Genomic DNA, 21,643 nt, shown 5'->3' on the forward strand with positions numbered 1-21,643 from the left:
GAAGCTGGGGAGTCCTTGGTTGAGGAAGAATGTGGGCATTTCAGAGGTTCCCTTATTGAAGTTGGCCTCATCTGAACATATGTGATGGAGACAGAGGAATTGAGAAAATGTGATGGAGTCTTTACAAGAAGTGGGGCGTGAGGACATATAGTCCATGTAGCTGTGGGAGTCAGTGAGTTTGTAATGGATACTAGTGGCCAGTCTATCCCCAGAAATGGAAACAGAAATGTCAAGGAAGGGAAGGGAAGAGTCAGAGAAAGACCAGGTGAATGTCAGGGCTGGTGGAAATTGGAGGCGAAATTGATGAAGTTTTCCAATTCTAGACGAGAGGAAAGCAGCACTGATGATATCATCAATTTATCGGAGAAAGTTGTCAGTGGGGGCCAGAATAGGACTGGAACAAGAAATGTTCCATGTACCCCACGAAGAGACAGGCATAACTAGGGCCCATGTGGGTATCCATGGCAACTCCTCTTACCCGAAAAAAAATGAGACAAGTGGAAAGAGAAGTTGTTGAGTTCTACCAAAATAGAATACCTCACACTTATGCAAATTAAACTCCATCTACCACTCTTCAGCCCATTGACCCAAATGATTAAGATCTCTATCTATTTTAATTAACCGTCACTGTCCATTATGCTACCAATTTTGGTGTCGTCTGCAGACTTACGGACCATACCTCCTGTATCCACATCCAAATAATTTGTGTAAAAGGTAAATAAAAGTGGACCCAGTACCAAACCCCGTGGAACACTACTGGTCCTAGGCCTCCAGACTGAAAGCCAACCCTCTCCTACTGGTCCTAGGCCTCCAGACTGAAAACCAACTCTCTCCTACTGGTCTAGGCCTCCAGACTGAAAACCAACCCTCTTCTACTGGTCCTAGGCCTCCAGACTGAAAACCAACCCTCTCCTACTGGTCTAGGCCTCCAGACTGAAAACCAACCCTCTCCTACTGGTCTAGGCCTCCAGACTGAAAACCAACCCTCTCCTACTGGTCCTAGGCCTCCAGACTGAAAACCAACCCTCTCCTACTGGTCCTAGGCCTCCAGACTGAAAACCAACCCTCTCCTACTGGTCCTAGGCCTCCAGACTGAAAACCAACCCTCTCCTACTGGTCTAGGCCTCCAGACTGAAAACCAACCCTCTCCTACTGGTCCTAGGCCTCCAGACTGAAAACCAACCCTCTCCTACTGGTCTAGGCCTCCAGACTGAAAACCAACCTTCTCCTACTGGTCCTAGGCCTCCAGACTGAAAACCAACCCTCTTCTACTGGTCCTAGGCCTCCAGACTGAAAACCAACCCTCTCCTACTGGTCTAGGCCTCCAGACTGAAAACCAACCCTCTCCTACTGGTCTAGGCCTCCAGACTGAAAACCAACCCTCTCCTACTGGTCCTAGGCCTCCAGACTGAAAACCAACCCTCTCCTACTGGTCCTAGGCCTCCAGACTGAAAACCAACCCTCTCCTACTGGTCCTAGGCCTCCAGACTGAAACCAACCCTCTCCTACTGGTCCTAGGCCTCCAGACTGAAAACCAACCCTCTCCTACTGGTCCTAGGCCTCCAGACTGAAATCCAACCCTCTCCTACTGGTCCTAGGCCTCCAGACTGAAAACCAACTCTCTCCTACTGGTCTAGGCCTCCAGACTGAAAACCAACCTTCTCCTACTGGTCCTAGGCCTCCAGACTGAAAACCAACCCTCTCCTACTGGTCCTAGGTCTCCAGACTGAAAACCAACCCTCTCCTACTGGTCTAGGCCTCCAGACTGAAAACCAACCCTCTCCTACTGATCCTAGGCCTCCAGACTGAAAACCAACCCTCTCCTACTGGTCCTACACCTCCAGACTGAAAACCAACCCTCTCCTACTGGTCTAGGCCTCCAGACTGAAAACCAACCCTCTCCTACTGGTCTAGGCCTCCAGACTGAAAACCAACCCTCTCCTACTGGTCTAGGCCTCCAGACTGAAAACCAACCCTCCCCTACTGGTCTAGGCCTCCAGACTGAAAACCAACCCTCTCCTACTGGTCTAGGCCTCCAGACTGAAAACCAACCTTCTCCTACTGGTCCTAGGCCTCCAGACTGAAAACCAACCCTCTCCTACTGGTCCTAGGTCTCCAGACTGAAAACCAACCCTCTCCTACTGGTCTAGGCCTCCAGACTGAAAACCAACCCTCTCCTACTGATCCTAGGCCTCCAGACTGAAAACCAACCCTCTCCTACTGGTCCTACACCTCCAGACTGAAAACCAACCCTCTCCTACTGGTCTAGGCCTCCAGACTGAAAACCAACCCTCTCCTACTGGTCTAGGCCTCCAGACTGAAAACCAACCCTCTCCTACTGGTCTAGGCCTCCAGACTGAAAACCAACCCTCCCCTACTGGTCTAGGCCTCCAGACTGAAAACCAACCCTCTCCTACTGGTCTAGGCCTCCAGACTGAAAACCAACCCTCTCCTACCACCCTCTGACTCCTACCAGATAGCAAGCTCACCCTGAATCTCATATGATCTAACTTTACTCATTAGTCTACTACAGTCCAAGTCAACAATGTTTACCAATGTGCGCTCATTAATGTTTTTGCTGACTTGATTAAAAAAATTTAATCAAGTTTTTTTAATCAAGTTTGTGAGACACAATTTTCCTCGCACAAAACCATGCTGATGATCCCTAATCAATCCTTCTCTCTCCAAATGCTTGTTAAACCTACCCTTCAGTATCACTGCCAAAAACCTTTCTCACCACTTTCTTTTTACAGCCTTTCTTAAACAATGGCACGACATTAGCCAACCTCCAGTCCTGCACCCATGTTTATAAATGATACAAATATTTCTGCTAGGGGCCCTGTAATTTCCTCCCTAACTTCCTGATGCTCACTTGATCAGGGCCTGGAGATATATTGAGCTTTTTTTTCTAAGACCTCCAGCACATCCTCTTCTGTAATATGAACTCTTTTTAAAAACATCAGTATTTATTACTGAATTCTCTAGCCTCCATTTCTTTCTCTACAATAAAAACTGGCACAAAGTATTCATTTAATATCTCTCCCATCTGCTGAAATTCAACACAATGATGACGTCATTGATCCTTAAGGGATCCTACTCTCTCACTTTTTATGTATTTGTAGAATCTTTTTGAATTATCCTTAACCTTATCTGCCAAGGCTATCTCATACCTTCTCTTTGCCTGCCTGATTTCCTTCTTAAGAATGGCCCTACACTCTTTATATGCTCCAAGATATTCAGTTGATCCCAGTTGTCTATATTCTGTTGTTTTAAAATCTTGACGAGAATCTCAAAATCTTTAATCATCCATTGTTCCCTAATCATACAAACCTTGCCTTCCACTCTAACAGGAACATAATGTCTCTGAACTCTCATTACCTCACTTTAAGGACCTCTCACTTATCAGTCTGCAATAAGGGATGTGATCACTGCTTGGACAGAATTGATGTGGATTCGTGAAAGGGAAATCATGTCAATCTAATCTGCTGGAGTTTTTTGAGAATGTCATTAGCAGAGTTGATAACAGGAACCAGTGGATGTGATGTACTTGGATTTTCAGAAGGCTTTTGGTACAAATTTCAACATGAAATACCAGATTAGATTAGATTCCCTACAGTGTGGAAACAGGCCCCTTGGCCCAACAAGTCCACACCGACCCTTGGAGCATCCCACCCAGACCCATCCCCCTGTAACCCACACACCCCTGAACACTACGGGCAATTTAGCATGGCCGATCCACCTAGCCCGCACATCTTTGGACTGTGGGAGGAAATGGGAGCACCCGGAGGAAACCCACACAGACACGGGGAGAATGTGCAAACTCCACACAGACAGTTGCCCCAAGGCTGGAATCGAACCTGGGTCCCTGGCGCTGTGAGGCTGCAGTGCTAACCACTGAGCCACCGCGCCACCCATTAGTTAAAGAAGATTACAGAATATTGGATGGTTGTGGTATACCAGTGCGGATTCAGTATTGGCTAACAGATAGAAAACCAAGAGTCACAATAAATGGGTCAATAGCAGGCTGGTGAGCGTGGTACCACAAGGAACAGCGCTTGAGCTGCAGCTGTTCATGATGTACTTAATGCTTTGAATGCAGGTCCAGCTATATTGTTTGAAAATTTGCAGGCGATTTAAAAAAAATTCACATTCCCTCCAAACTCCTAGAGGCGCATTATTCAAGAGGATTAGGACAGGCTGAATGAGTGGATTATAATGCAGATAAGTGTGAGATTATTCACTTTGGTAGGAGGAACAGAGATGCTGAGTATTTTTCAAACAGTGAAAGGTTGAAAAGGATTGGTGTCCCAAGAGACTGAGGCAAACTAGTTCTTAAGTCACTGAAAGCTGGCATGTAGACGCAGCAAGCAATTGGGAAGGCAAATAGTACATCGGTAATGTTTGAGTACAAACAAATCTTCGTTCAATAATATAGAATGCCAGTGAGACCACATTTGCTGTATTGTATGCAAATTTCAGTCGGCATAAGTGTCAAGTTCGTTTTCGGAGACCCTCACGGACTTGCTGCAATAACAAGACACTGACCTGTTTAGAAAAACACAAATCCTTTTATTACCAAGCAAGTACAAGCTGTGGAGAATCACTGGACTTAACCCGGCACAGAGTGCAGAGTCTCGCAAGCAATTCTCCCCGAGCAGTGGACAGTTCCTGCTTTTTATACTTTACAAAAGACATGGTACATAAAACGATTTCACAATTTACAATGACTGATACATGAAACAATTACTACAACAGACAAAGACAGGATACCAAACAAGTATTACATCAACAACATAAAAGACCAGGATATAGTATCGATTGCTAGTGAAGCGGCTGCTAATGGCAGGAGGCGATTTCAAGTTGTTGTCCAGGACAGATTCTGATTTCAAGTTGCTAGATTGTCTGGCTAGAACAGAGTCACTGCCCTGGCCCCTTTGCCAGCGACAGAAGTTACATGCTTTAGAGGTCTCACACCTTTCCAAATGTTCCCCACCTAACCCTATTTGAAACAGTTTAATTCTAATTTTATTCAGTCAGGAAGCTTAAGACAGTGAAATGTGAGGCTGGATGAACACAGCAGGCCCAGCAGCATCTCCTAGAAAGGCCTGAAACATCAGCTTTTGTGCTCCTGAGATGCTGCTGGGCCTGCTGTGTTCATCCAGCCTCACATTTCATTATCTTGGATTCTCCAGCATCCGCAGTTCCCATTATCACTGATACAAGCTTAAGGCAGTGTCTGCATACTGATGTGTGGGAAGATAAGGAGTTACAAAAGTTTCACACTGAATTCCTAGCTGGGCAGGAAGCTTCAGGGCAGTGACTGCATACCTATGTGTAGGCAGATAAAAGACTTTAATTTATAGAAGTATAGGAATCAAATGCAGATAAAAGACTTTATAGAAGTATAGAAATCAATGGGATGTTATTACATTAACATCTCACAAGCAGGAATAAGGCCACAACTTAAATCAGCCACAATCATACTGAATGGCTTACCAACCTGTAGGAATAGGCCATTCGGCCCATCCCTGCTCCTCTTTCTAGCGATCTTCCTGAAGGTCTGGTTCATCCTCAACATTAATTCAGGGGAACTGCATTTTAAGAAGACGTGAAGTTAAACACTGCACAAAAGAAACATGTGATTGAAGCTTTTCACCTTGCACTCATCAGGACTGAAATGCAAGAAAGCCATTTTTAGAGAAAGGGACAGGTAATTGCACTGCATGAGAGGTGTGTGCTGATAGATTGGACCATAGTTGACCTGGAGTTACAACAGGAACCGTCAATCTTAATGAACTGATTAAATTCAGACTGGAGTGTGATTTGCCAGAAGAGTGGACTGTGATTGGTTACGCCCTTATTTTGGGGAATGCAGCAGGGATTGTCTGTCTCTGCAGCCCTTCCCTCATTGGAAAAGGTGCAAAGTGCGGATATATTCCTTATTCCAACAAAGGACAGTGTGCTGTGTGTGCAAATGTATGTAACAGTAAACACACACTGCAGGCCTCAGTGCTAATCTCAAATTGGTTTCGGGTGTAACTCTTATCACAAATGCAATTCTTGAATATATGTTGTTCTACAGCCGGATGTCTAATGTTGGATACGGAGATTTTCAAACAATGATGTGGTGGAGGACACTGCCCACTGCAGACAACAGGTGGCCGACGTTGTTTGATGTGGTTCACCCATCATTGCGGTCTCCATTTTCAGTATCACAATGGCTTTGAAACTTAGATATCACATAACTTGTTGGTTATGGGAACCAATTTATGACAAAAATGGTCCCTCCTGGGCACTGGGATCAAAGTTGGGTATTCATGACCCTGGGATCCCACACATTGATTGGCCTGGACAAGGTGATGTCAGAAGTCCTGGAAAGGAGGTTCTACTGAAAGATTTTGAATAGTTAGGAGCTATCTAAAATGCAGAACCTCCAAGGTGATAATATCAGGATTACTGCCCAAATTGATATGGTGAAGAAAGTAGAGGAGTTAATTGCATGATTTAAAGATTGGAGGAGGGCTGCTGGGGTTTGTTTCATGGAACACTGGCACAATGGGATAGAAGTACTAGGTACTGTTCTGAGCAAGTGTCACTGGACCCGAAACATTGACTCTGATTTCTCTTCACAATTGCTACCAGATCTGCTCGGCTTTTCCCACAAATTGTCCCACAAATGAGTTGTTGCATCCTCAGTTCTTTTGGTTTTTATTCATGTGAGGCTGAGTTGAGGACTCTGGGTCTGTACTCAATGGAGTTTACAAGATTAAGGGTGATCTCATTGATACTTACAGAAGACTAGTAGGACAGATTCGGACCCTCAGAATAAAGAGATGAACCTTTAGAATTGAAATTAGGAGAAATTCTTCAGCCAGAGGGCGGTGAATCTGTGGAGCTCATTTGCAGAAGGTTGGGGGGTCAAGTCATTGAGTGTCTTTAAGGTAGAGATAAATAAAGAATTACAGGAGACAGTACCGAATGTGTTGGCTGAGACCTCTGCTTGGCCTCCCCAGGCATCATGAGCATCCTTCCTGTGCTTGCTTTGTCCAAGTCCTGTTAGTATTTTTAGATTTCCTTGAGACCCTTGTTCATTCTTCTCAACTCTTTTGAATACAGTTAGAGAGTCATACAGCACAGTAACAGATTTCTCGATTCAACAGTAGCCCATGCCGAACATAATCCCAAACTAAACTAGTCCTGCAGGCCTGCTCCTGGCCCATATCCCTGCAAACATTTCCCGTTTACGTACTTAACCAAATGTCTTTTAAACAGTGTAACTTCACCCAGATACACCACTTTCTTAGGAAGTTCATTCCACACATGAACATGCTGTGTAAAACAAAATGCCTCTCATGTCTTTTTTAAATCTCTCTCCTCTCACCTTAAAAAATCCCACCCTGTCTCGAAATCTCCCATTGTTGGGAAAAGACAACTATCATTAATGTTATCTGTGTTCCTCATTATTTATAAACTTCGAAAAAGTTGCCTCTCAACCTCCTACTCTGCAGTCCCCACCTTTCTTTATAACTTAAACCTTCCAAACCCAGCAACATCCTCATAAATCTCTTTTGAACTCTCTCCAGCTTAATACGATCCTTCCTATAACTGGGCACCCAGAAGTGGACACAGTATTCCAGAAGAGACCTCACCAATGTCCTGTTCAACCTCAACTTCCCAACTCCTATACTCCAAAGAATGAGCAATGAAGGAAAACGTACCAGACATTTTTTAACCACCCTGTCCATGTGCAGCGCAAACTTCAAAAGAATTATGTACCTGCAACCCAACATTCCTATGTTCTACAGCACTGACCAAGACCCTACAATTAATTGTATAGACCCTATCTTTGTATGTTGTACCAAAATTCAATACCTCACATTTATCCAGACTGAACTCCATCTGCCATTTTTCAGCCCATTGACCCATTTGATCACGATCCCCTTGTAATCTTAGAAAACCTTCCCCTATTACAATGGTACTAATTTTGGTGTCATCTGCAAACTTGCTAACCATGCCCTCTATATTCTCATCTAAACTGTTGAGATAATATCAGCCATGATTGAATGATGGAGCAGACTTGATAGGCCGTAGAGCCTATTTGCGCTCAGATATTTTACGGTCTTGTGACCGGTTCGTCCATGGTCCCAGCAAATGGCAGAGGGTCTCGATGGGCTGAACGGTCTCCTGCTGCTTCTACGTCATTACGTCGGGGACGCACGCACGCGCACTGTCCGTCGGTGCCTGCAGCCCGCAACGTGGCGGCCGGTTCCCATGGTAACGCGGCAGCTTCAGTTATAAGAAAAAGTCACGTTGATGGTTTCGGGTGAAAGAACGCCTCTATTTGCAATGTGCCCCCTGAGATGTCCGCTGACCCTGCTACTGCCGCTCCCCGGCCTTTGGTTCTTTCTTTCTCCTCCACATGGCGGACCGACGGAATCGGAAAGGGCGCAAACCACACGCGCATGAGTGACCTACCTCCGGGCCAATGGGAACGGCGGTTCGTCCTGGAGGTCCAACTGGTCCTCCGACCAATCAGGCAGCCTTCCCTTGCATGAATGGGGCGGTGCCTGGTGCGGGCGGGGCCTAAGGTTGTCATCGGGTATCCTTTGTCTGGGAGCAGCTCTGAGCTACTTAGAGGTGCATTTGGGAGCTGGGCTGATTATACAGTGTTTTTGTCTCGGGGTAAAATTTCTGACCAAAAACCAGATCTTTTTTCCGAGTTAAAACTGATAAACCTTTTATCTACCTTCCCCAGAATTTGAGGAGGGTGATTCAAAAGCCAAACATTTTGACCTCTGCAAGTCACAAGTGAAAACAAATGCTCAATGGTGGGTACATCATTGATATGAAAAAGGGGGTTGGTCTTGGGACGGAGGGGTAGTGTTCCCCACTCTGTGCCAGAGGGTCTATGTTCAAATCCCTCTCCAGTGTTGTCTGTGTAACAAGGCCAGCCAAGTGAGGAGGGACCTAGGGGAGCAGGTACGTCACTCTTTGAAGTTTGTGACACATATAGACAGGGTGGTTAAAAAGGCATTTGGCACGCTTGCCTATGTTGCTCAGATCTTTCAGTGTCGAAGTTGGGAAGTCATGCAGAGGTTGCACAGGACATCGGTGAGGCCTCTTCTGGAATATTGTGTCCACTTCTTGTCACCCAGTTATAGGAAGGATGTTATTAAGCTGCAGACCATTCAGAAGAGATTTACCAGGATGTTGTCGAGTATTGGAGGGTTGAGTTATAGGGAGAAACTGAATAGGCTGGGACTTTTTTCACTGGAGTGTAGGAGCTTGAGAGGTGACCGAATAGAAGTTTATAAAATAATGAGGGTTATAGATACTGTTAATGGTAGTTCTTCCCCCCACCGAGGATGGGGGATTTCAAGGTGAGAGAAGAGAGATTTAACAAAGACTCGAGGGGTAAACTTTATACACAGAGAGGGTGGTTTGTGTGTGGAATGAACATCCTGAGGAAGTGGTGGATGTGCGTACAATTACAATGTTTAAAGACATTTGAGTAAGTACGTGAATAGGAAAGGTTTGGAGAGATACGGACCAGGAGCAGGCAAGTGGGACTAGTTTAGTTTGTGATTATATTTGGAATGGACTGGTTGGGACTGAAGGGCCTGTTTCCATGCTGTATGAATCTATGATTCATTGGTGCTATTAATCTGGTCAATGAGGGAGCCCTGGCTGACAGATGTAAACAGCAGTGTCAGGGGTTCTATTCACTCAGAGTTGGATTAGTGACAAGGATTCTCCATGTCTGAATGCTGGGTGGTGACAGGATGTCAGCCTTCATGGAGTTGTTTCACCCAGGGTGTGCTGGACGTGGAGCTGTCAAATCCAAACAGGTTGCGATCTTCAAATCCCGTGTCTGCACCTTTCCCCGATGCTTGTAACGGACGGGCAGTCTCCTAAACCCTGTAAGATGGTAAAAGGCCAGGCTGGTAAGGATGGGTGTGGCTGCAGACGTCTCTGAAATTGGCCGAGGGGAGGGCATGCTCCCCCAAAACGGGGAAGATCAAATGCCCAACGGAGGGTAGGGCAGAGGGTGGTGAAGTCTTGAGGAAACTGTAAGACAACACTGCAAAGATGAGGAGTAGGTGTGGGGGCTCAGTCAGTTGAATAGGACAGTATCTTAAATTTGGGAGGGTTGTGGGGGGGACTCGTAGGTGAATTTTGGAAAGGAACTTTTATTTTATCGCATGTGAATTTCTATTCTTTAGTTACAGGGAGAGAAACACTTGCAGCTGGGAAATTCAAATCAAACATTAAGGTCTGAATATCTTCAGCCTTTGAATGCAGAAGGAGAAATGTTTGAGTGAATTTTTGTGAGCAGAAACAGTTTGAAATACAAATGGGACTGGAAAAGAACCAAATCTCTCAGCCTGAATGAGAACTGACAGTGGAAAGAGCTTTAACTGTTACACAGACTGAAGAAAATAATCACACCATTCACAGCAGGGGACAGACAGGGTGAACAAGGATTCAAGTGATTGTCAAACCTGAATAGACACAAGGACACCAGCACCATGGAGAAACCATGGAATTGTGAGGCATGTGTGAAGGGATTTAATTCCCAGTCCCAGTGGGAAAATCACCAGTGCGTTGAGATTGGGGAGAAACTTTGGAAATGTGGAGACTGTGGAAAGAGATTCAGTTACCCGTCCAAGCTGGAAATTCATCGTCGCAGTCACACCGGGGAGAGGCCGTTCATCTGCTCTGTGTGTGGAAAGGGTTTCGGTGAGTTATCCACTCTGCAAAGACACCAGCGAGTGCACACCGGGGAGAGGCCATTCACCTGCTCTCAGTGCAGAAAGGAATTCACTTGTATGTCCAACCTCTTGACACACCAACGTGTTCACACCGGGGAGAAGCCATTTGGTTGCTCTGTGTGCGGGAAAGGTTTCACTCAGTCATCCAACCTGCTGAGGCACCAGCGGGTCCATGCTGGGGAGAAGCCCTTCTCTCGCTCCGTGCTTGAGAAGGGATTCTGTGAGTCACCTGGCCTGCTGAAGCACCAGGGCAGTCACACCAAGGAGAGACCTTTCAAATGCTCAGACTGCAGAGCTGGCTTTAAAAGCTCTAAGCACCTGACAGTCCACCAACGCATTCACACTGAGGACAGGCCGTTCAGCTGCTCCCATTGCACCAAGAGCTTCAGAAAATCGTACAGCCTGCTGATACACCAGCGGGTTCACACCGGGGAGAGGCCGTACACCTGCTCGGTGTGCGGCAAGGGATTCACTCAGTCGTCCAACTTGCGGACACACCAGTGGGTTCACAACGGGGAATAGTTGTTCACCAGCTCAATGCGCGAGAAGAGTTTCAAAGGTTCACTCATCCTGCGAACACACCACAGACTTGGTTCCAAGCATGGTAAACGATTCACTCAGTTCCCCAACTTGCTGATACCGAGTGGCAGGTACAGCAGTGAGGGACCTTTGTCAATAGTTCTCACCACTACATGGGCTTTAAAAGAATCATAGAATCGCTATAGTGCATAAAGAGGCCTTTTGGCCCTTCGAACAGCATCTGACTCAGACCCACCTCCCCCTTCTCTATCCCTGTAATCCTGCATTTCCCATAGCTAACCTACCCAGACTGCACATCCTTGGACACTTTGGGGCAATTTAGCATGGCCAGTCCACCTTAACCTGTATATTTTTGGACTGGGAGATGAAACCGGAGCACCCGGAAGAAACCCACACAGACACAGGGGAGAACGCAGACAATTCGCCTGAGGCTGGAAATCGAACCCGGGTCCCTGGTGCTGTGAGGCAACAGTTCTAATCACTGAGCCACCGCGCGGACGTGTAGTTTTATTGGCCCATTCTGAGGGGCAGGGACAGGGGCAAGAGGGACCAGAGACTAACTGGTCTCAGAATGTCCTGTAACAAGGAATCATGTAATTGTTGCGATCTGTTGCAAATGTGTCTAGGACACTTAAAATGATTGGATTGATTTGACTTCATGTGGGGCAAAACATTAGTTTTCCCTTGTGCTCAACCTACTGCATAGGAAGGGAGCAGGCCATTCAGCGTGTCAAGCCTGCCCTGCTATTTGATATGATCATGGCTGAACGATCACTTTAACAGCTTTTATCCTCTCTCTCTCCCCATAACCACGCTGGTAGTCAGAAAGCTGTCAATCTCTATCTTAAACATACTCAAAGCCTGAGCTTCCACAATCCTCTGTGGTCGAGAATTGCAAAGGCTGACAATCCTTTGAGTAAAAATTATTCTCCTCATCTCGGCTATAAGTGGAATTGCCCTTATTTTTGTGTCCCTGGATCTAGAAAACTCGGGGGAAGAATACCTTATCTGCATTTAATCTCTCTATCCCTTTAAATAATTTGTAAACTTGAAGGAGATCACTTGTCATTCTTCAAAAGGCGACAGAATGAGGACCTTGTTGACCTTCCTAGAACTGTCCTGCAGTCCCAGGTTTTACCATCCAGACTTTGGATGGATGCATTTATATGAAATCCCCAGAGGAACCTCAGTATTTCAATGTTTCAGTGTTTAATGCAGTAAATGCGATTAATACAGGATGAAATAAATACAAACAGCAGAACGTGATAGTCTTGTGACAGATGAAGGAGTTAAAATTTCGTCATTAAAGATGAAATGAACGGTGTGGTTTGGTGTTTTCCCTGATTGTTTAACTTCAGTCATGTTTATTTTAAATTTTGTATGGACCAACATGATTGGGAAGATGCCTGGGATCAACTGACATCAGCACGTGGATGTGAATATAGGAGGAATGTTTAGTAAATTTCAATTTCACACCGAAATTGGTGGTGTAGCGGAGAGTTAAAGTTATCTCTCAGTACAGTGGCACCTTATCAGATAGGCTGAGGAATGGCAAATGGAGTTTAATTTGGATAAATGTGTTGTGTTGTACTCTGCTGAAGCAATCAGGGCCGAGCTTATGCACATAATGGTAAGGTCCTGGGGAGTGTTGCTGAACACAGAGACCTTGGGGTATAGGTACATAATTCCTTGAAACAGGAGTTGCAGGTAGGCAGGGTAATGAAGAAGGGATTTGGTACACTGGCCTTTACTTATCAGGACGTTGAGTATAGGAGTTGGGAGGTCATGTTGAGACTGTACAGGACATTGTTAGAGTATTGCATTCAATTCTGGTCTCCCTGGTATGGGAAAGATGATGCACAACTTGAAAGGGTTCACAAAGGATTTATAAGGATGTTGGCAGGTTGGAGGATTTGAGCTACGAGGAGAGGCTGAAGCGGCTGGGCCAATTTTCCCCGGAGTGTCCTAGACATAGAGGCGACCTGATAGAGATTTATAAAATCATCAGGTGCATGGATGGGGTAAATGGCCAAGGGCATTTTCCCAGAGTAGGGCAGTCCATGAGGATGTAGGTTTAAGGTGAGAGTGGCAAGGTTTAAAAAGGGACCTATGGGGCAACTTTTCACACAGAGGGTGGTGTCTGTATGGAATGAGCTGCCAGAGGAAGTGGTGGAGGCTGGCACAGTTACAGCATTTAAAAGGCATCTGGATGGGGACATGGAGAGGAAGGGTTTGGAGAGATATGGGCCAAATGCTGACAAATGGACGAAATTAATTTAGGACATCTGGTCAGCGTGGACAAGTTGAACCAAAGGGTCTGTTTCCATGCTGTATGACTGTATGGCTCACCCCACATTGTCCAGAAGGCAGTTAACAGTCAACCACATTGCTGTGGGTCTGGAGTCATGTAGGTCAGATCAGGTAAGGATGGCTAACATTGTATCGGAGATAATGGGAACTGCAGATGCTGGAGAATCCGAGATAACAAAAGTATAGAGCTGGATAACCCTTTATCAGAAAAGGGTTTAGGCCCAAAATGTCAGCTTTTGTGCTTCTGAGATGCTGCTTGTGTTCATCCAGCTCTACACATCCAGGTAAGTATGATTTCTTTACCAAAAGGATATAAGTGAACATTAATGTTTTCTGACAGTTGGTAACGGTTTCGTGGTCAGCAGTATACACTTGCAGATTTTTTAAATTGAATTCAAATTTCACCATCTGCCATGGCAGGATTTTGAAACCATGTCTCCGGAACATTACCTGGGTCTCAGGATTAATAGGCTAGCAATACCATTAGGACATTGCTTCCCCTTTGATTAACTACATTGTGAGACATGAGACTGTACGAATAGGAGAAGCAGTAAGCCCCATGAGCCTGCTCTGCCATTCAGTGAGATCACAGAATCCCTACAGTGTGGAAACGAGGCCCTTTGGCTCAACAAATCCACACTGACCCTCAGAGCACCCATCTCATCTACACATCTGTGAACAAATACAGGCAATTTAGCATGGCCAATCCACCTAGCCTGACATCTTTGGACAGTCGGAGGAAACCCACACAGCCACGGGGAGAATGTGCAAACTCCACACAGAGACTTGCCCTAGGGTGGAACTCAATCCAGTTCCCTGGTGCTCTGAGGCAACAATGCTAACCACTGCACCACCGTGCTGCCCTGATCATGGCCAACCTTTTCACGGACTCAGTTCCACCTATTCTGTCACCCATCATGACCCTTAATTCCTTCACTGTTCTACCTATTTATGCCTAAAAAACATTCAACGAGGTGGACTCATCTTTGCCCTCTCACCTTAAACCTATGCTGTCTAGGTTTGGACTCCTCTACCCTATGGAGAAAACACTGGCTATGCTCCTCAGGATTTTATAAACCTCTATAAGGTCAACCCTCAGCCCCCTACTCTCCAGGGAAAATAAGTCAAGCCTCTCTCGATAAGTCAAACCGTCCAGTCTTGATAACATCCTTTTCGTACCCATTCCAGTTTAATGACATTTCTTCCAAAGAGTTGTACAGTGGAGTTTATTTTTTCCATATTTCTCATTGGCTCCAGTTTTGCTAGAGCTCCTTGATACCACCTTTTGTCAGAGTTGAGACAAAAAAAATAAGAATGGGGTAGGCAATTTGACCCTTTGAGTCTAGTCCTCTGTTCAATATGATCAGGACTGATCATTCAACTCAATGCATTGTTCCCGCTTCCACTCCATACCCTGTGAACCCTTTAAAAACTAAAACTATACCTAATTCCACCTTGAAAACATTCCATATTTTGACCTCAACCGCTTGCTCTGGCAGAGAATTCCCCACGTCCACCTTCTCCGAATGAAGTAATTTCTCTTCATCTCAGTCCTACTCCAAATGCGTAAACTGTGACCCGTGGTTGGACTCCCCAGTCATTGTGAACATCCTTCCTGTGCTCGTCCTGTCCATGTCCTGTTAGTACTTTTAGATTTCTTTAAGAACCTCACTGATTCTTCTAAACTCCTCTGAATCATACAGCACGGAAACAGACCCTTCAGTCCATGCAGATCTGAGTCCCAAACTAAACTAGTCCCACCCGCCTGCGCTTGGCCCAAATCATTCCAAACATTTCCTATTCATGTCCTTATCCAAATGTCTTTTAAACGTTGTAACTGTACCCACATCCACCACTCCCTCTGGAGTTCATTCCACACAAGAACCAATCCGAATAAAAACTTGCCCCTCATCCTTTTTAAATCTTCTTCCTCTTACCTTAAAAATATGCCCCCGTCTTGAAATTCTACCCCCCTGAGAAAAGACACCTGCCATTCACCTTATCTATACCCCCCATGATTTTAAAAATCTCTATAAATTCACTCCTCAACATCCTATACTGTGGTGAAAAAAGTCCCAGGCTATGCTGCCTCTTCCTGTAACTCAAAGCTTCTATTCCTGGAAAATCAATTCTGAACTCTCTCAGCTTGCTAGTATCTTTTCTACAACAGGACAACCAGAACTGGATGTAGTATTCCAGAAGAGGCCCCAGCAACCTCAATGAGTCTGAACTCTTATACTCATTGATAAAAACAGAAATTGCTGGAAAAGCTCAGTGGGACTGGCAGCTTCTGTGAAGAAAAATCATGGTTCATGTTTTGGGTCCAATGATGCTTCCTCAGTAGAGCCCATGGTGTTATCAGCAATGTATTGGCATGGATGGAGGATTGGCTGACTGGCAGAAAGCAGAGAACGGGGATGAACGTGTCCTTTTCAGGATGACAGCTGATTACTAGTGGAGTTCCACAGGGGTCAGTGTTAGACACCATAGTTATTCACGCTATACATTAATGATCTGCAGAAACTGAGGGCATTGTAGCTAAGTCTGCAGATGACACAAAGATAGGGGGAAGGACAGGTCGTGTTGTGGAAGTGGGGAGGCTGCAGAAGGACTTGGACAGATTAGGACAGTGGGCAAAGAAGTGGCAGATGGAATACAATGTGAGAAAGTCTGAGGTTCTGCATTTTCGTTGGAAGAATAGCGGTTTGAACTATTTTCTGAAAGGGGAAAGGAAGTCCGAAGCACAAGGAGACTTGGGAGTCCTACTTCAAGATTCTCTTAAGGTTAATGAGTAGGTTCAGTTTGCAGTTAGGAAGGCAAATGCAATGGCAGCATTCATTTCAAGATGGTTAGAATACAAGAGCAGAGCATCAATAGTGCTGAGGTGGAGATGGTCGAGGGTGTCAAGTTCTTATGAGTGGTGATTACTAACAATCTGTCTGGACCACCAAATTGACGCGATGGTCAAGGCAGCACAATAATGCCTCTTCTTCCTCAAGAGGCTGAGGAAATTTGGCATGTCCATTAGGACCCTCACCAACTTTTACAGATGCACCACAGAAAACATCCTATCTGGATGCATCATGGCTTGGTATGGCAACTGCTCTGCCCAGGACCATAAGAAACTTTAGAGAGTTGTGATCACAGCCCAGACCATTATGCAAGCCAACCTTCCATCCATTGATTCCATATACACTTCTTAATGCTGTGGAAAGGCAGCCAAGATCATCAAGGATCTCTCCCACCCTGGTTAAAATCTCTTCCATCAGCCAGAAAATATAAAAGCTTAAACACTTATACAACAGGTCCAAGAACTGCTTCTTCCCCACTGTTATTAGGCTTCTGAGTCAACTTCTCAAGTTTCAAATCTAATGTCTTACTTTCACGTGCCTTCTTCACAGCCATAGTTTTGAATTCCTTACTCTGTTTAATCACCCTATGATCTTTGTGTGTTATGATCTGCCTGTACTGCATGCAAAACAAAACTTTTCACTTTGCGTAGATGTGTACTTCACTGTGACAATAATAATCAAATAAAATCAAGTACTGCTGAGGTTATAGAAGGGTCTGGTCAGATTACATTTGGAATAGAGAGTAGTTTGGGGCCCCACACCTAAAAATCATAGAGTAGCTGTGCAGGGAGTCCAGAGGAAGTTTAAAGTAATGATCCCAGGGTAAAAAGGCTTGTCACATGAAGAATGGTTGAGGACTAGGGTCTGTATTTTATGGAGTTTGGAAAGACGAGGTGGCGGGGGGGAAAAGGGGGGTGTTCATTAAAATTTAAAGAGTAGTGAGAGGCCGAGATACAGTAGAGAAGATAATCAGAGAGACCTGGACCTGAAGCACAGCCTCAGAATGAAGGGATGGCTCTTTAGCACAGAAATAAGGAGGAATTTCATCAGTTAATGGTGGTGGTGATGAATCTGAGGATTTTGTTGCTGCAGAAGGCTGTGGAGGTGAATTTATCGAGTGTATTAAAGTCAGACAGGGATACGCTTTTGATTAGTATGGGAATCAAGAAAGATAACAGGCGAAGGGTTTGAGAAACGTATCAGCCACAGTCACATGATGGAGCAGACTCAATGGGCTTAAAGGCCTAATTCTGCTCCTACACCTTGTCATCACCAGCAATTTGTGTTTTAGTTAAATGGAATCCTGCTCTGCTCTGTCACTATTCTATTGTTCGGGCTGATAAAGAGTGTAAAGCATCCTCTGTATAAGTCCGTGCAGGGGAGCAGAGTAAGAAAGGAATAAGTTGGAGATGAGGAAGCTCCCTCCTGGGACAGAAACAAAATTGCTGGAAAAGCTCAGCACGTCAGGCAGCATCTGTGAAGGAGAAAACAGAGTTAATGTTTCAGGTCCAGTGACCCCTTCCTCAGAACTTATGGTGCCTGGGAAAACGTCTGTCTATATGCAGAAAATAGGGAGGTGGGTGGGGTAAGGAGTAAACAATAGGATTGGGCCCAAAGATAGAGAGAGAGAGAAACAGCTGGACAGACAATGGAGTTGCTAACAATCAGGCTGGGAGGGTGAACAGTTGTTAATGGAGACTGTTAGTGACTAACAACAGACGGTGTGCAATGGGTAGGCTATGAAGTTACAAGGCCTGGTATGTGGGGTGGGGTGTGTGGGGGCTGGGCTGGGACATGGCAGAGTTTAGGCCCGAAAATCATTGAACTCAACATTGAGTCCTGAGGGCTGCAGGGTCCCCAAGTGGAAAATGTGGTGTTGCTCCTCCAGCTTGCGTTGGACTTGGCTGGAACACTGCAGCAAGCCAGAGGCAGAGATGTTGGCCAGAGAGCAGGTAGTTAAGGGTCGTTTTTGCGAGCGGAACACAGATGCATTACGAAGCGGGCGCCAAGTCTCCCCCCAGTGCAGAGGAGACCACACTGCAAGCAGCACGCCGCGGCTTCTTAGGCTGGGGGAGGGGGACAGCTGAAGCCCCGCCCACCGACGGTGGTGGCGGCGCATGCGTCCTGACCGCACCCTCCGACCCGCAAGATGGCGGCTTGCTCCCATGGTAACGGGGCGGCTGGTTTAGGACGGTTAAAAAAAAGTCACTTTCATCGTTTACATTTAAGAAGCCCCTCTCTTTCCACGTCCTCCGACATATCCGCTGACATCCTGAGCGGTTTCCAACGCTCCCTTCCTCCTCGGCGTCTGGATTTATCTCCTCGGCTCCAGTCCCCCCCCTCCTCCTTCATAACGACGGTTGGGCGGAACCGGAAGAGGCGGTGTTTGTGGGGGGCGGCGGCACATCCTTGGATGATGGTCGTGTCTCTGAGCCAATGGGAATCGGCTCTGTCCCCGGTGGGCCGGGCGGTCCGCGAACCAATCGGAGAGCCTCCTCCGCAGTGGGCGGGGCCGCATCCCACCAAAGCTCGGACCTGCCCAAATGCCCCGAGGTTGGACACTGCAGCCAGGGTTGGTACAGCAGGTGGCATGCAGTATGGTTTTATTTGCTGCAGAAGAATGACAACTTAGGTATCATTGTTTTTTTTCTCAAGATGACAGCAGTATAGGACGCTCTGGTCAGAGCTCCTCTGTCTGCCAGTCCCTTTCCCTTCCCTGTTTCCCCTTTTTGTGGCTTCCCCTCTCTTCCCTCCACACTGGAGGGCAGAGTACAGGAACGGAGTGAGCGGGCCACGTCGTGCAGCAGAATGGAGTGACTGGCTTGTGTCCTGGGGTGGAATGGAGCAAGGGGGCCAGGTCCCGTGGTCGAGTGAATGGCGTTTCCCAGAGTCGTGGTGGAACATAGAACATTACAGCACAGTACAGGCGCTTTGGCCTTCGATGTTGTGCCGACTTGTCATACCGGTCTGAAGCCCATCTAACCTACACTATTCCATGTACGTCCATATGCTTATCCAAATGACGACTTAAATGTACCTAAAGTTGGCGAATCTCCTACCGTTGCAGGCAAAGCGTTCCATTCCCTTACTACTCTCTGAGTAAAGAAACTACCTCTGACATCTGTCCTATATCTTTCACCCCTCAATTTAAAGCTATGTCCCCTTGTGCTCGCCGTCACCATCCTAGGAAAAAGGTTCTCATATCCACTCTATCTAACCCCCTGATTATTTTATATGTTTCAATTAAGTCACCTCTCAACCTTCTTCTCTCTAACGAAAACAGCCTCAAGTTCCTCAGCCTTTCCTTGTAAGACCTTCCCTCCATACCAGGCAACATCCTAGTAAATCTCCTCTGCACCCTTTCCAAAGCTTCCACATCCTAGATGGTGGAGCGAGTCCTGAATGGAGGCCAGCACGTAGAGACAGCGTGGCATCATGCTCTGGGGCCTGCAGGCACAGACTGGAATTAAGCACTTATGGTCAATTATCATTCTGGATTTTTTTTCACTGTTTCATACTAATGTCTACTTTTTTTTTGTTACTCTGTAAGATTCGTGTACAGGTACTTGTAATTAAGATGGCCCCTTTAAAGGCAACTACTGTAAAAACTTTTCACTGTACTCCTGTACACGTGACAATAAAGGATATTCTATTCTATTCTGCTGTGGCTTTAAGAGGTATGTTTTGTCCTGGTTTCTTTTAGAAAGAGATTGGGATCAGGTACCGAGGAGTCTATGAGCAGATAAACAACTAGGGGCACCTTGGGAGAGAGAGAGAGATAATGGGAACTGCAGATGCTGGAGATTCCAAGATAATAAAATGTGAGGCTGGATGAACACAGCAGGCCAAGCAGCATCTCAGGAGCACAAAAGCTGACGTTTCGGGCCTAGACCCTTCATCAGAGAGGGGGATGGGGGGAGGGAACTGGAATAAATAGGGAGAGAGGGGGAGGCGGACCGAAGATGGAGAGTAAAGAAGATAGGTGGAGAAGGTGTGGGTGGGGAGGTAGGGAGGGGATAGGTCAGTCCAGGGAAGACGGACAGGTCAAGGAGGTGGGATGAGGTTAGTAGATAGCTGGGGGTGCGGCTTGGGGTGGGAGGAAGGGATGGGTGAGAGGAAGAACCGGTTAGGGAGGCAGAGACAGGTTGGACTGGTTTTGGGATGCAGTGGGTGGGGGGGAAGAGCTGGGCTGGTTGTGTAGTGCAGTGGGGGGAGGGGATGAACTGGGCTGGTTTAGGGATGCAGTGGGGGAAGGGGAGATTTTGAAACTGGTGAAGTCCACATTGATACCATATGGCTGCAGGGTTCCCAGGCGGAATATGAGTTGCTGTTCCTGCAACCTTCGGGTGGCATCATTGTGGCAGTGCAGGAGGCCCATGATGGACATGTCATCAAGAGAATGGGAGGGGGAGTGGAAATGGTTTGCGACTGGGAGGTGCAGTTGTTTGTTGCGAACTGAGCGGAGGTGTTCTGCAAAGCGGTCCCCAAGCCTCCGCTTGGTTTCCCCAATGTAGAGAAAGCCGCACCGGGTACAGTGGATGCAGTATACCACATTGGCAGATGTGCAGGTGAACCTCTGCTTAATGTGGAATGTCATCTTGGGGCCTGGGATGGGGGTGAGGGAGGAGGTGTGGGGACAAGTGTAGCATTTCCTGCGGTTGCAGGGGAAGGTGCCGGGTGTGGTGGGGTTGGAGGGCAGTGTGGAGCGAACAAGGGAGTCACGGAGAGAGTGGTCTCTCCGGAAAGCAGACAGGGGTGGGGATGGAAAAATGTCTTGGGTGGTGGGGTCGGATTGTAAATGGCGGAAGTGTCGGAGGATAATGCGTTGTAGGGTTTTTTTTTAAACAAAGTTGGAACAATAGAAGCAGCTTGAGGGTACGATCAAGCTCTCACAGATCCCAGAATTTTTAGTTTAGCTTTCAGCAGTTGTTGCTGGAGTCTCAGCAGGGTTTGAAGTCTATGAATCTCTCCCAGTTGCTCCACTTTCTCTTTTTCTGAGATTTCTCTCAGAATTGTCTTTTGATGTTCTTTCATCCTAGATTGGAGAACTGCATGTTGGACAGACAATCTGTTTTCTGAGTGTACCTTCATTGCCACTGTGTTAATGGGATGTTACAGTATTGGAACAGTTACTGTTTAGTAGTAAAATAATCTATTATTAGTTAAATT

General features: G+C 46.3%; 1 protein-coding gene across 1 annotated transcript in view; it reads left to right on the top strand.

Annotated features, from left to right (window-relative positions):
- Window positions 1–21,643, top strand: part of LOC125448884 (uncharacterized) — a 128,838-nt gene that overhangs the window by 67,546 nt on the left and 39,649 nt on the right. Inside the window, exons 12-16 of the mRNA XM_059641828.1 lie at window positions 665–714; window positions 10,511–11,293; window positions 12,914–12,942; window positions 13,893–13,906; window positions 18,807–19,046. Of these exons, the coding sequence (XP_059497811.1) occupies window positions 665–714; window positions 10,511–11,293; window positions 12,914–12,942; window positions 13,893–13,906; window positions 18,807–19,046 (1,116 nt within the window). The remainder of the gene's footprint in view (window positions 1–664; window positions 715–10,510; window positions 11,294–12,913; window positions 12,943–13,892; window positions 13,907–18,806; window positions 19,047–21,643) is intronic.

Source organism: Stegostoma tigrinum, chromosome 43, assembly GCF_030684315.1.
Source record: "Stegostoma tigrinum isolate sSteTig4 chromosome 43, sSteTig4.hap1, whole genome shotgun sequence".
Classification (NCBI taxonomy): domain Eukaryota; kingdom Metazoa; phylum Chordata; class Chondrichthyes; order Orectolobiformes; family Stegostomatidae; genus Stegostoma; species Stegostoma tigrinum.